Source organism: Hippocampus guttulatus, chromosome 17 (genome assembly GCF_054856545.1).
Source record: "Hippocampus guttulatus isolate MCC_2025c chromosome 17, RoL_Hgut_1.0, whole genome shotgun sequence".
Lineage (NCBI taxonomy): Eukaryota > Metazoa > Chordata > Actinopteri > Syngnathiformes > Syngnathidae > Hippocampus > Hippocampus guttulatus.
The window spans coordinates 3,722,157-3,734,024 of record NC_141277.1 but is presented as its reverse complement, the minus strand read 5'-3'; the positions used below and the strand labels follow the sequence as shown (position 1 = coordinate 3,734,024).

Below are 11,868 nucleotides of genomic sequence, written 5' to 3'. Positions count from 1 at the left end.
GAAAAAACAAACAAACACCGTTCAATTAAGTGCAATATAAATACAAAATGGATAAATCGCAGTGCTATTTACAGTTGTTTACAGTCATTTAATTATTATTTATATTATTGTTGCTATTTTTTATTCAGCAGCCTGACAGCAGTTGGTATGGAATTTTAGTGACATCTCTAATAATCCTTTTTTTCCCTCCATCAACGTCATCTGGTAGGCCAGATATATTTGGCCTTGGGCCAATTTTGGCCTGCGGGGCGCATGCTGCCCACCACTGCCCTATAGTAAGGATAATGATGGGAAAATGGATGGATGGAATATGTAAGAAACTTTTTTTTTCCTATTTCTGCAACAAGCACAATGTTTATATTCAAAATATTCCATTATGGTGGTACATAGAGCGCTGAAAAAAAGATGGAGAACCACTGTTGTAAAACATTAATGTCAAGTGCTATATGTTTGGCAACTAAATTAGATTTTTTTTTTCCTTTAGCTGGGGCTCTTCTGATTTTTTTTTTTTCTTCTTCTTTCGACTGCGGGCTATGGACATCTAAACTTGTCCTCCGTCCCACGATGTACTGACGTCGCGTTGGACCTGCACCCGCCGTGTTGGCTTTACTCAAATCGACGCGTGACGTGTCACATCCGGGGAGGCTCCCCGCAGCATGTTTGTGTGAGCAAGAGGTGTTGACCAATCAGAAGGCGCCCTGTTGGCTTCCCGGGCAATCCCGTCATGCTCCTGTGCTGCCGCATTGAACGCTACGTCAGCACTGACACGGAAACATGGCGGTGCCCGGAGGAGCAACACAGCGGCGGCGACGGCGGCACGCTTCGACCTCGGCGGCGGGGAGGATGTTCGTCGCCATTCTCGCAGGGCTGCTGTGTTACGGCGGCGTTGTGCAAGTGACGGCCGCCGACGACACCGCGACGGACGCCGTCGTCAAGACGCCGGATCCGGCGGACGCGGCTCCCCACCGCCGCTTCGAGTACAAGTATAGCTTTAAGTGGCCCCATCTGGTCCAGGCGAACGGCACGATCCCCTTCTGGATACACTTGGGCAGTAAGTGCAGATGTCAACGTCTTCCCGGGCGTGCAAAAGCCACAATAGCCGGACTAGCGGCGCTAACCGCCACGTTGAACCCAATCAAACCTTGCCAGTGAACGCGCATCTTTGACAGCTGTCAATGAATGAGATAAAAGTAGTAAGACATTCAACTTTAAAGTTGGATGTTGCGTCACGAGTTTAACGTGAGCATCTGGATTGGTGCTCAGTCAGCTGATAGTGGACTCGACTGTGCGGCCTCGATTCATCAAGTACCGCTAAGGTACAGTTAGATCTAGATACACGAAAGGCCAACAGTATTATAATAAGAGGCTCTGTTTTTATTGCTTTACTCATGTATTGATCCAATTGAAAACAGATTCCCATTTGCGATGCCGACCTGGCTGCAGACAATCGAGCAAAACATGTCAAAAGTAAATACAAATAAAGACATCGGACAAATTGTACAATATGATGTCCACAAAATAAAGCATAAAACATAAAAGCCCTCAAAATGAGACTGCTACTATCAGTCACAGTAAAACAGTCTTAAATGATGAGACAAACAGTCAAAATAACACTTATCGCTCCATTCACACGCATTCATAAACTGTTAATAGGCGAGAAAGAGCGTTCCAACGTAAGCTACCGTAGTGTTGTTTCCATTTTTGGAAATGACCATGTCAGGATATAAAGTATATGACCTGACACGAGAGACCGCGTTCAACCTTTGAAGGCTGCAGTCAAGTCCACCTTTATCAAATTTGAGTCGCAAAGGTCCAAGTCAAGTCAGAGTCCACAAGGTCCAAGTCCAGCAAAGGTCAAGAGTACACCAAATCTTAAAACCGAAAAAAAAAAAAAATCAAATTTCACAGCCAGAACATTTGAGAAATTTCACTATGCTAAACAGTCTTCCTGGATGGCACGGAACCTTTTGCTTTATTAACTGTGTGCAGATAAACAACCAAACAGTGTTGCTTTATCAACGTTGGTCAACCACTATTTCTTTCTGCTCGAACTGGAGTCATCCAGGTCTGTTAAATTGAGTGTCCACTGTGCCTTCCAGCAGAGACATTGAGGAGTCGATGAGTCAGGAGTCTCAAATGTTGGGGAACCGGGACGAGGGCTGCATTGATTACTCGGCTGCCTTTTTTTAATGAACTCGCCGAACAGCGATCGGATCCAAAATCCGAACCGTGTAAAGATCTTAGTAAATCCGTCCCTTTTCTGTATGTGCCAATCCCACGGTCTTAAGGTGTATCTCTCATTTCTGTGGTTAGATGCCATCCCCAGTGAGGAGCAGGTGCGCCTCGCGCCGTCCCTCAAGAGTCAGCGGGGGTCCGCGTGGTGCAAGAACAAGGCGTCCTTCAACAATTGGGAGGTCGAGATGATGTTCCGGGTGTCCGGAAGAGGCCGCATGGGAGCGGACGGCTTGGTAAGAAAAAGCTGACAGGAGCGCTTCCGAGTAATTTGATCTCATGTTGTCTGAGTGAGGAACGTTAACTTTATTCTAATGTCCTCCTTGGCTGTGTTTGCTTGTTTGTGTTTTACCCCGCCGGCTTCTATGCTGCCCTTTTGTTTCACTCACTTCGCTTTTTTTTTTTTTTGTTTTGTTAATGCAATGAAAGTTCCTAAGGGTGGGGATTTTTTTTTCCTTTTGTGTCATATCCAATTTCAACTCTCTAAATTGATCAATAACGTAATTGAACATCCTCGTTTCATCAAACCTTTTGGGTCTGCCTCTATATTTAGTTCATTGTTAGCTTATTCTAAAGGTTGAAAGCATCGTTAGTTATTTTGAAAAGCGCTCTACAAATTTAAATGCATTATTATTATTATTATTGTTATTATTATTATTATTCTCGTTATTGTAATCACTATCATTATCATATCAGGTTTAACGAGCCATTGGCAGTTTGTCTATTCAGGTCTGTGTGTATTTCATGGCTTTATCGATGAGAGACTCGACTCAACTGTATTGCTAGAGCATAAAAAAAAAAGCATACCACAGTTGCTGTACCTAAAGGTGAAAGTTCATTCTATCCATCCTCTGCACGACATATTCTCACGAGGATTGCAGGCAAACTGGAGCCTCTCCCAAAGGCGGGGGTGTGCCCCGAACTGGTGCCAGCCAATCACAGGGCACATTGAAACAAACCAACATTCATACATAGGGACAATTTAGAGCTTTCCATTAGCCTGCCACGCACGTTTTTGGAATGCTTGAGAGGAAACCGGAGCACCTGCAAATTTCACACACAGCCCAGATTTGAACCCACGACCTCAGAATTGCCAACTTTTTGTTCACTGCCAAGCCTCGCATTTCAATGCAAAAGGAAATTTGCTATTTTGCATCCGTTCTCCCTAGGCAGGGAGACAAAAAAAACAACAACCAACCACAGAAGCCAAAAAAAGACAAAACAAGTCTAATTAGAAAGCAAAGTCTTGTTGTAATTGTACGGTGCGGGTGCAAGGTTGGAATGGCGTTCAGCCGGCGGCGCGCCACGACGGCAGAACATCGAGCGCAATCCAACGCAGGAGTGGCGAGTTCAAATAGCCCAAAGGCAGCGGCTGCTTTTTTTTTCCCCGCCGGTTGCCTTACAGGTTGTGTGAGAAAACATCATTTGTCCTGACTGGTTGTCAACAAACAACAAGTCGAGCGTGTTTGCGCCTGCGATAATTGAGTCTTTGTGGTCGAGAGTTGATTGTGAATCGTCAATTTCGTGTCTTGGGCGTTTGTTATCCATTCCCGACTTGCTCTCCTAAAAATGATGGATACTGTGTTGAACGTGAGACCTCCACACGGGCCAAAAGCGTATTTGTTTTTCACTCGGGGGGGGGGGGCAAAATGATGGCATTTTGGTTTGGTACTGTTGTTTCAATCACAAGAAGCATTTCAATGTACTCTTGTCTGGTTTTGTAACGACAGGCCATCTGGTTCACTGACGCTCAAGGCTACCTGGGACCCGTGTACGGCTCCTCGGACAAGTGGAACGGGGTCGGAATTTTCTTCGACTCCTTCGACAACGATGGAAAGGTCGGTGTCCAGTCCGCCGATTCATTTCTGAGACGTGTCTTTGGAGTCGCCGAATAAAGAACGGCCAAGGCTAGGAGAGGCAAATTATTAGCATTGCAAGGTGGCCAATTTGAATTATTAGTCACTTGTACAACAAAAATGCTTAAAAGAAAATTCCTATTGCCAGTATTTTGATTTGATTGACAAAGATGGCGATGATTGACTTCTTTTTTTTTTTTTGCTTATTCCGCCATCGTGACAAGCAAATGGTCAAAAGGTCGCGCTTGATCACGTTTCGGTTAGCGATTTGTGCGTGAGTGCATATTTGTTCAGGATGAGCATGTTTTGTGTCCCCCTCCAGAAAAATAACCCGGCCGTCATCGTCGTGGGAAACAACGGCAAAAATATTTATGACCACAAGCAGTAAGTAAACACTTCCGTTGCTCTGACGTCGCCACCTCACATTTGAGCAATTTTAAAAGAAGATTAGGAAATATGATTATATTTGCTTGAAAGGAAATAATCCCCTATCTTTCCCTAATCTCCCGCAGACCAAGTGAAAGCTTAAAATGACTTTTCTTTTTTTCCCCCCACAGTGCCACAGTTTGTCTCGCAATCCGCACTGTTTACGCGAGCAGATACTTGTCGATGTTTTTCACATACAGTATTCAATCAACACAGGCTCAAAAAAATGTCATCTATTGTGCTATCGAGTTTCATTCTTCCGGTGGCGACGATTTGCTCGATTATGATCATGTATTGTGTTGTTGACAAAAAAAAGTGTGGATCAGATGGGGTATTTTTCCATTTGACTTTTTCAATCCTAATTTATTGTCTATGCTTTGTGGGCAAAACCATTTCGACAAGATTTCCCCAAAGCTGTGGTAGGAATCGCAGATGAACTCACAATCTAACGATATTTGTGGTAGGTGCATGATGACTTCCCGTCTTCATTTACATCGTAGCTATCCGAATCCAACCATGAAATCGGGAACAATCGCGTGATTTTTTTCTTCTTCAGCTGATCAGTATCATCTGAAAAAGATCGAATTCTTGAAATTTTTTTTTTGTTTCTCAAGTCAAGATTAAAATATTTGTTGACTTGATTTCAACCACTGCTGACTTAGAGCCGAATAAAAAGTTAGCATGCACATCTCGAATTTGTACGATATTTTACTTGCCGTCATCTCATAATTCAGTGGTTACATACAAATTGATCGAGTAGATTATTGATTGAAGAAAAAAAAAACAATACAGCAAACCTGTTACTGTTTATTAAAGTAAAAAAAAATATTGGGAATAAAATTAAAAGGCGAAAAATAAACGTGACGGTCTGCTGTAGACGCAGAAGAAAACCCCTTTGGCGGCAGGGCGCCATCCCTTTCGGTACACTGCAATGTTATTGTAAGTTTGTCAAAGGATCCGATAAAAAATAACGCTTCCCACACCGGCGGAGACCACCACAGTGATGCGGCAAATTGTGTTGGCAGAGACGGCAGCACACAAGCCTTGGGCACGTGTTTGCGAGACTTCCGCAACAAACCGTATCCCATCAGAGCCAAAGTGACCTACTACAAAAAGACGCTGACGGTACGTGGCGGCTATGCACTTTTTTTTGGGGGGGGGGGGGCATGCTTGGCCCATTTTCCGTCAATGTTTGGCTGTCGTGCCAATCCTCTGGTGCTTCCGCAGGTGATGATCAGCAACGGATTCACTGCCGACAAAGACGACTATGAGTTCTGCACCAAGGTGGACAACATGATCATTCCCGCTGAGGGCTTCTTCGGCCTCTCGGCTGCGACTGGCACAGTAGCAGGTAATCCCTGGGGGGCGCTGCTAGATTCAACTGATGGCTTCAAGATAGGGTTTTATTTTAGCACTTCGGATTTCAAGTCGGGTTTTCAAATTTTGATTTCAAAATGAGGGGCTCCGTCAGGGAAATGAACCGAGGCTAGACCTCACCTCATGAGTTTTCAAATAACACCCACGCGGGTGTTTTCAAGCAAGCGTTAGCTTTTCCAAACTTGGTCAAGGTTTTGCACGGGGGTTTCAAAAATGAGGGATTCTCATCGGGGTGAAGTGTCTTCAACTCGGGTTTGGGTTCTCAAACAAGGATTTCAAGTCAAATCGGAGTTTGGAATAAGATTTGAGTGTTTCAAATTCAGATTAGAAAGCAGGCTAATTGTTTCAAGATGAAGTGTAAAGTTTGGCTGAATGCAAAATTCCCCAAATAAATGTTATCTTATTTTGTCCAATGTAGCACCTTTTCCTCATCGAATGAAAGAACAGTTTTGTTTTGTTTGTTTACATCCATCCATTTCGAGTTGTGACATTGAGTTTAGCCGATTAATATTGTTTCATTGAGAACTCCAGGAAATTGGCCCTCGTTTGAGTTATTCCACATACCATTGGTGTTATTGTTTCCAATATCTTCCTATCCCAATACATGACCGTCATTTTAATGAACATCTCCCCCCCCCCCCCCCACACCCTCGTTACTCTTCTTCGTGCCAGATGACCACGACGTTTTTTCCTTCTTGTTATACCAACTCATGGAACCGAGCCAGGCACCGGTAAGTTGCATTTGCTAGAACCCCTCCTCCAAATGACTCGGCTTGTGTGCAAATGAATCGGTCCAAGCCTCTTGAATTCACTCAAGCTTTTCTATTTCTTCTTTTTTTTTTTTTGTCTGCGGCGGCCCTCTTGAAGCATCTACCAGAAGGAGAGATTCCTAAAGAAGACAAGGACAAGTACCAGGAGGAATTCCACAATTTCCAGCAAGAGATTGACAGGAAAAAAGAGGAGTTCCAGAAAGAGCACCCCGATGTCCAAGGAGAGCCAAGTTAGTGCACTTTTGGATCTTGTTCTATGTAACATTTTGAACAGATTTGCGATATCTCATTCGATTTTTCTTGTAATCGGACATTATTCTTACGTGACGATCTTGTAAAATATTCTCTCGTGACAATTTGGCGTGGTTCTTGTCATATGATTTGGATTAAAATTCCAACACTTTTGCTAATGGCGCAACGCTACAAAAACAACTTTTTGTAATATTATGATTTTCGGTTTTCTTTATTTTTTGCATCACATTCCAATTATTTTCTTGTGAATTTTGTTTTTGAAAATGTCCAATATCCTTTTTGTTCTTCTTTTTTTCCCCCCTGTCTGCGATGGGGGGTGTTTGAGTCTAAAAACGCAACAAATGAGATCATGAACGCTTTTGTTTATTTTCAGATTTTATTTTTTTTTTCCCCCTCCGCAGTCGACAATTTGTACGAGAGCGTGAACGATCGAGAGATCCGTCAGGTGTTTGAGGGTCAGAACCAAATCCACTTGGAGATCAAGCAGCTCAACCGGCAGCTGGCCATGATCCTGGACGAGCAGCGCCGTTACGTGACCGTCGTCACCGACGAGATCTCCAAGAGCGGAGCCAACGCCGGCTCGGCCCAGGTGGGTTTCAAATTGGAAAAAGTAGGCCTTTATTTTCGGAATTTTTGGGGGTTTTATGTAAATTACAGCTTTTTTTTTTTTTTTTGCCGGGGTTATAATTTGTTTTTAAGACTCATTTACCTCGTAATCTTGCAACTTGTTTTTGGTAAAATTAAGTGTTTTGTTTTTTTTTTATAATGAGATGACATTTTTTCAACAGTTGCAACAAAGTTGTTCATGGAATGTTATTTTCCCAATGTTAGCCCCTCCTACCATGCTGTTGTTTATTTTAGCTGGACGTGGCGACCCAGCAGCTGGGCACTATTGTTTCCTCCCAACACGATCTGCTCAGAAACCTCAATGAGTTGAGGTGAGTCTCTCTTGTTTTTTTTTCCCAACGTCCGCCAAAAACCAAAACAAAGGGAAAATCCCGGCATTTAAACCCCAGAAATCATATTTAATCTCGGGCTGCGCACATCTCAGGTGTCTGACTGGCTGCCCTCGGTAATCCCGTGATCATGCTTTCATGACATACATGAGAAAGTAAGTCTGTTTTTTAAAGGTACATGGACAAGGCATGATACGCGCCGTAATACTCGCCCGCTCATAATCTTCTTAAATTGAAGGGCTCTTATACTATGAAGAGAGGGAGAAAAAAAAACAACCCCCAAAAAGTGATTTTATTGCATTAGAGTGAAAGCCTATTCTCTCTCTCATCTACATTTTTTTTTTTATCCTCAAAAGATGGACTTTTATTTTGATATACTTGTTATGATTTTATCACCTTTTTGCATCTTTATTCTCGTCAAATTGCACATTTCTCATAACGTTATGCCTTTAATCTTGTTACACTTTTCTCTGTTAGCTCAAAAAGAACACAATTATGGGTCCACAAAAGGCACTGAACACGACTTGAGTCGGTTTGAAACAACCCCCACAAAACAAGCCCAAATATTGCATTGTTTTGTCCTCAGCCAGCCCACAAAAAAAGGGGGTCAAATTGACCCTAGTCACAGTTGGTCCCCTTTTTGACCCTTAAGTGCGTTATCTTTGACCCAACTCTTTCCAGAGTCCATTCTTCTTCTCAGTATTTCTCAGAAAACCGTATTCCAGCAACGTTTTTTTATTTTTTTTTTGCAATTTTATATTCTCGTAACCTTGGGATCATTTTTTTTCCCGCCTTGCTTTCAATTGATCCGACCCTTTCTTCCCCCTTCGGCGTGGCCCTAATACTTGGTGGGGGCCGTGCTGTTTTAACGATTAAAATAATGTCTCTCTTTTTTGTGTCCGTCACCATTTGATTGTGTCTTAATTTTCAGCGTGCCATCTGCATGACGAATTAATCACATCGATATTAAAGATTTCACATGATGTCACATTAATCTTTGTCATCATGTATCATAAAAAGAAGCAAGCTGTCCACGTGGCCTAAATCCCACATGCGGACATGATTTATTATTATTTATTTTTTTCATATTATTATTTTTTTTAATTCTTATAACGTTGACCCCCCCCAAGTCTCAGGTTGGAGGTGTCGCGCCGATCATCTGATTGACGGCAGTAAAAGGCCAACCCGGCCCGAAAGGTTCCAAATTGATTCACCGCTAGTGACTGGATTAGGAAATATCCCTAAATGGGTCACTAGATGAAGATTAGACGCCGGCTTTATTATCAAACGCTCACTTACTTACTCAAGGGAGATTTATTATTCTTATTATTATTATTGTATATGAAAACAAATTAGATTTTGTTGATGCGCCAAGAAAAGGCCACGTCTTAACGGCGTATCAGATTAGGCGTCTTCAAACACATCTGCCATACACGGACGGCCTCAACACAGTTTGCTCTACAAACGCCCCGCAGAACTTCCTTTCATTTGTGCTTTTTTTTTTTCCTCCCCCCCTCCTCATCTTTCATCCTAATCGTCTTAGACGTGTTTTAAGATGATAAGAGAAAGTTACTGCTTACTGCCTGCCTCTAATCAACTGGAAGAAATGTCATTTTCTTCTGATTTATTGTATGACCAAGGCGACCCGCTGAAAATGCAGGATTAAACCCTTTTCTTTCTTTTTAAAATTTTTTTTTATTAAAGTGCAGGGAAACAGCAAAGTCAATGAAATAACATTGTATGTGTGTGTGTAATATTTTGTCCATTTTTCTTCGACAGAAACAAATGCTCTTATTTTCATCGCTACTTTCTTTTCATAGTCTGACCGCATTTTTCTTGTAGCGTCAAAACGTTTGTGGAAAGGTTGCAAAGATATTTTTTGCAGCTTTGTGACTTTTCTTATAATTTTTCTTTTAATATTATAATTGGATTTTAATGTTGCGTTTAATATTATTGCAGCTACTTTTAATTTAGTCACTTTGTTTTTTATTGTAACATAACATTTCGCCCAACATAAAGGCAAACCTAGTAGAATGCCAACTTTTTTGCATCCGCTTTTTTTTCTTGTAGGGTAACACGTTTTTTTAATTGTCATTCACACGAACAAATGTCGCCGACATTTGCGTTCCAACATGCTAATTCTGTCTGTTAGGATCGCGGCTAGTCCTTTCCTTAACCCATGCGACCCTTGTAATCTGATGTTGGAACATGTTTTTAGAAGGGATTAATTTGGCAATCATGACCTGTTTTATCAGATGGTAATTTTGGGGTGTCCCAACTTTGGCTATCCAGATCCTCTGGTGAATAGGGATTAAAAAGATTACACAGGGGACAATTTGTACCACTGGTTAAAAAAATAAATAAAAAAAGTGTGATACGTACTGGGGGTAAAATCGTGTTTGCCAACATGAAAATCGGACTCCTCTGACTAATAATCAGATGAGTCCATCGGTTAGAGTAGAGTAGAATAGTTCAGAACTAAGGAATCCTTTCTTGCGTTGCAACTTTTCCTTCCAATGTTACGACTTTTCTTTAAATATCCCCCACCCACCCCCTCAACTTTCTCATAACATCACAATTTCTTTCCCTCACGATAATTAGATTTGACCTACTGATCGCTGTACCGGAAACCGTCCCCCAATTTGTTTCATATTACGGTCTTTATCTCGGCAGGAATACCTTCTACGAATCTCTGAAGCACATCGGCTCGGCCCAGCAGCTGCAGCAGGGTGGCGGCGGGGTGGCCACGTACGAGAGCATTCAGCATTTCAACGACATCAAAGAGCATCTACACTCAGTCAGACGCGACCTGGAACACCTGGTCCAGCGTGGCGCTCAGGTCAGAATGCAGAGTTTGCGTTCCCATAGTCCCATTGTGCGCACTAACATGAGAACCCCTTGCAGAATCCCGGTGAGAAGGTCCAAAAGTGCCCCGAGGCTCCCCCCTTCCCTTCCTGCTTGTCTACTGTCCATTTTGTCATCTTCATTGTGGTCCAGTCGGTTCTGTTCTTCTGTTATATCATGTACAAGTAAGTTCTTTTTTATTTTGTATTTCTTGAATGAATGCAAATTCAATGAACTGCTAATTTGTCTTTTTTTTTTTTCTCTCCCGTAGAAGCCAACAGGAAGCAGCAGCAAAGAAGTTCTTCTGATGCCCCACCATTGTCATCCAGTGTCAGGATATATTTTGGGTGATTTCCACCCCAGCCCTAACTCTGCACAAATTTAAGTTATTGTACCTGGAAGTAAAAGAATTAAACAGTTTTGAGATTCTTAATTTGATGCCGTTGACAAGTGACATGCAAAACTTTTTTTCTGACAGTATTTTTGCCTGGTCACACCTATTTGGGGATTTTTGTTGAAAAATAAGGGAAAAAAACCCTCTGCCTTCATTGTTCCCGGACTTTGCTGACAGCAAACCTGTGTCATTTTTTAAAATGTGTAATTTTGTATCAATAAAGATGAAAACATCTCTCACACAAACACCTCGACTGACATGTTTGGAGAACACAAACAGTTGACACCATCCATCCATTTTCTGATCCGGGGGCGTACGAGAGCCCAACCCGTCTGTCTTCCATCTGCGCTCGCACCGAGGGACAAGTGGGTGTTCCGTTAACCTGCCACGCATGTTTTTCGGAGGGGAGAACATGCAAACTCCACACAGGAAAGCCGGAACTGGGATCGAACCCTGCACCTCCACACTGGGAGTCCAACGCACTCACCAGCCGACCACGGGGCCGCTCCACCATAGTGAGGTTTAATGAAGAATAAATACACACAAACAGAAATGTGAAAATTCTTGACACTGAGATATTTAGCAGGTTATTATTAAAGTTGTGATGAAGTGGCACTGTGAAATGCAAATCTGACCGTGCCTATATTTTGTTTTGCTTTTTTGAGTGGCTCTCCACTGGAACAATATGTTCAAAAGGTGTTTTGTATAGTAAGGCGCTTTTAGTCGGAAAAAAAACGACCACGTATAAGGCGTTTTTAGCC

At 42.4% G+C, this 11,868-nt stretch overlaps 1 protein-coding gene across 1 annotated transcript; it reads left to right on the top strand.

Annotated features, from left to right (window-relative positions):
* The first annotated feature begins 728 nt into the window (after positions 1-728).
* lman1 (lectin, mannose-binding, 1) lies at positions 729-11,352 on the top strand. The gene is made up of 13 exons (XM_086135519.1): positions 729-1,051; positions 2,314-2,468; positions 3,963-4,070; positions 4,411-4,472; positions 5,540-5,639; positions 5,742-5,865; positions 6,564-6,622; positions 6,759-6,891; positions 7,315-7,502; positions 7,775-7,851; positions 10,543-10,708; positions 10,774-10,898; positions 10,985-11,352. The coding sequence occupies exons 1-13, from the start codon at positions 775-777 to the stop codon at positions 11,019-11,021; spliced, it is 1,611 nt and encodes a 536-aa protein (XP_085991645.1). The 5' UTR covers positions 729-774; the 3' UTR covers positions 11,022-11,352.
* The last annotated feature ends 516 nt before the right edge of the window (positions 11,353-11,868 follow it).

Excerpts from the sequence above, each read along its gene's own strand:
- lman1 (XM_086135519.1), top strand. The coding sequence starts at position 775 with ATGGCGGTGCCCGGAGGAGCAACACAGCGGCGGCGACGGCGGCACGCT. Across the intron at positions 6,623-6,758 it reads TGGAACCGAGCCAGGCACCG|CATCTACCAGAAGGAGAGAT; the intron begins GTAAGTTGCATT and ends GCCCTCTTGAAG. Across the intron at positions 7,852-10,542 it reads AGAAACCTCAATGAGTTGAG|GAATACCTTCTACGAATCTC; the intron begins GTGAGTCTCTCT and ends TTATCTCGGCAG.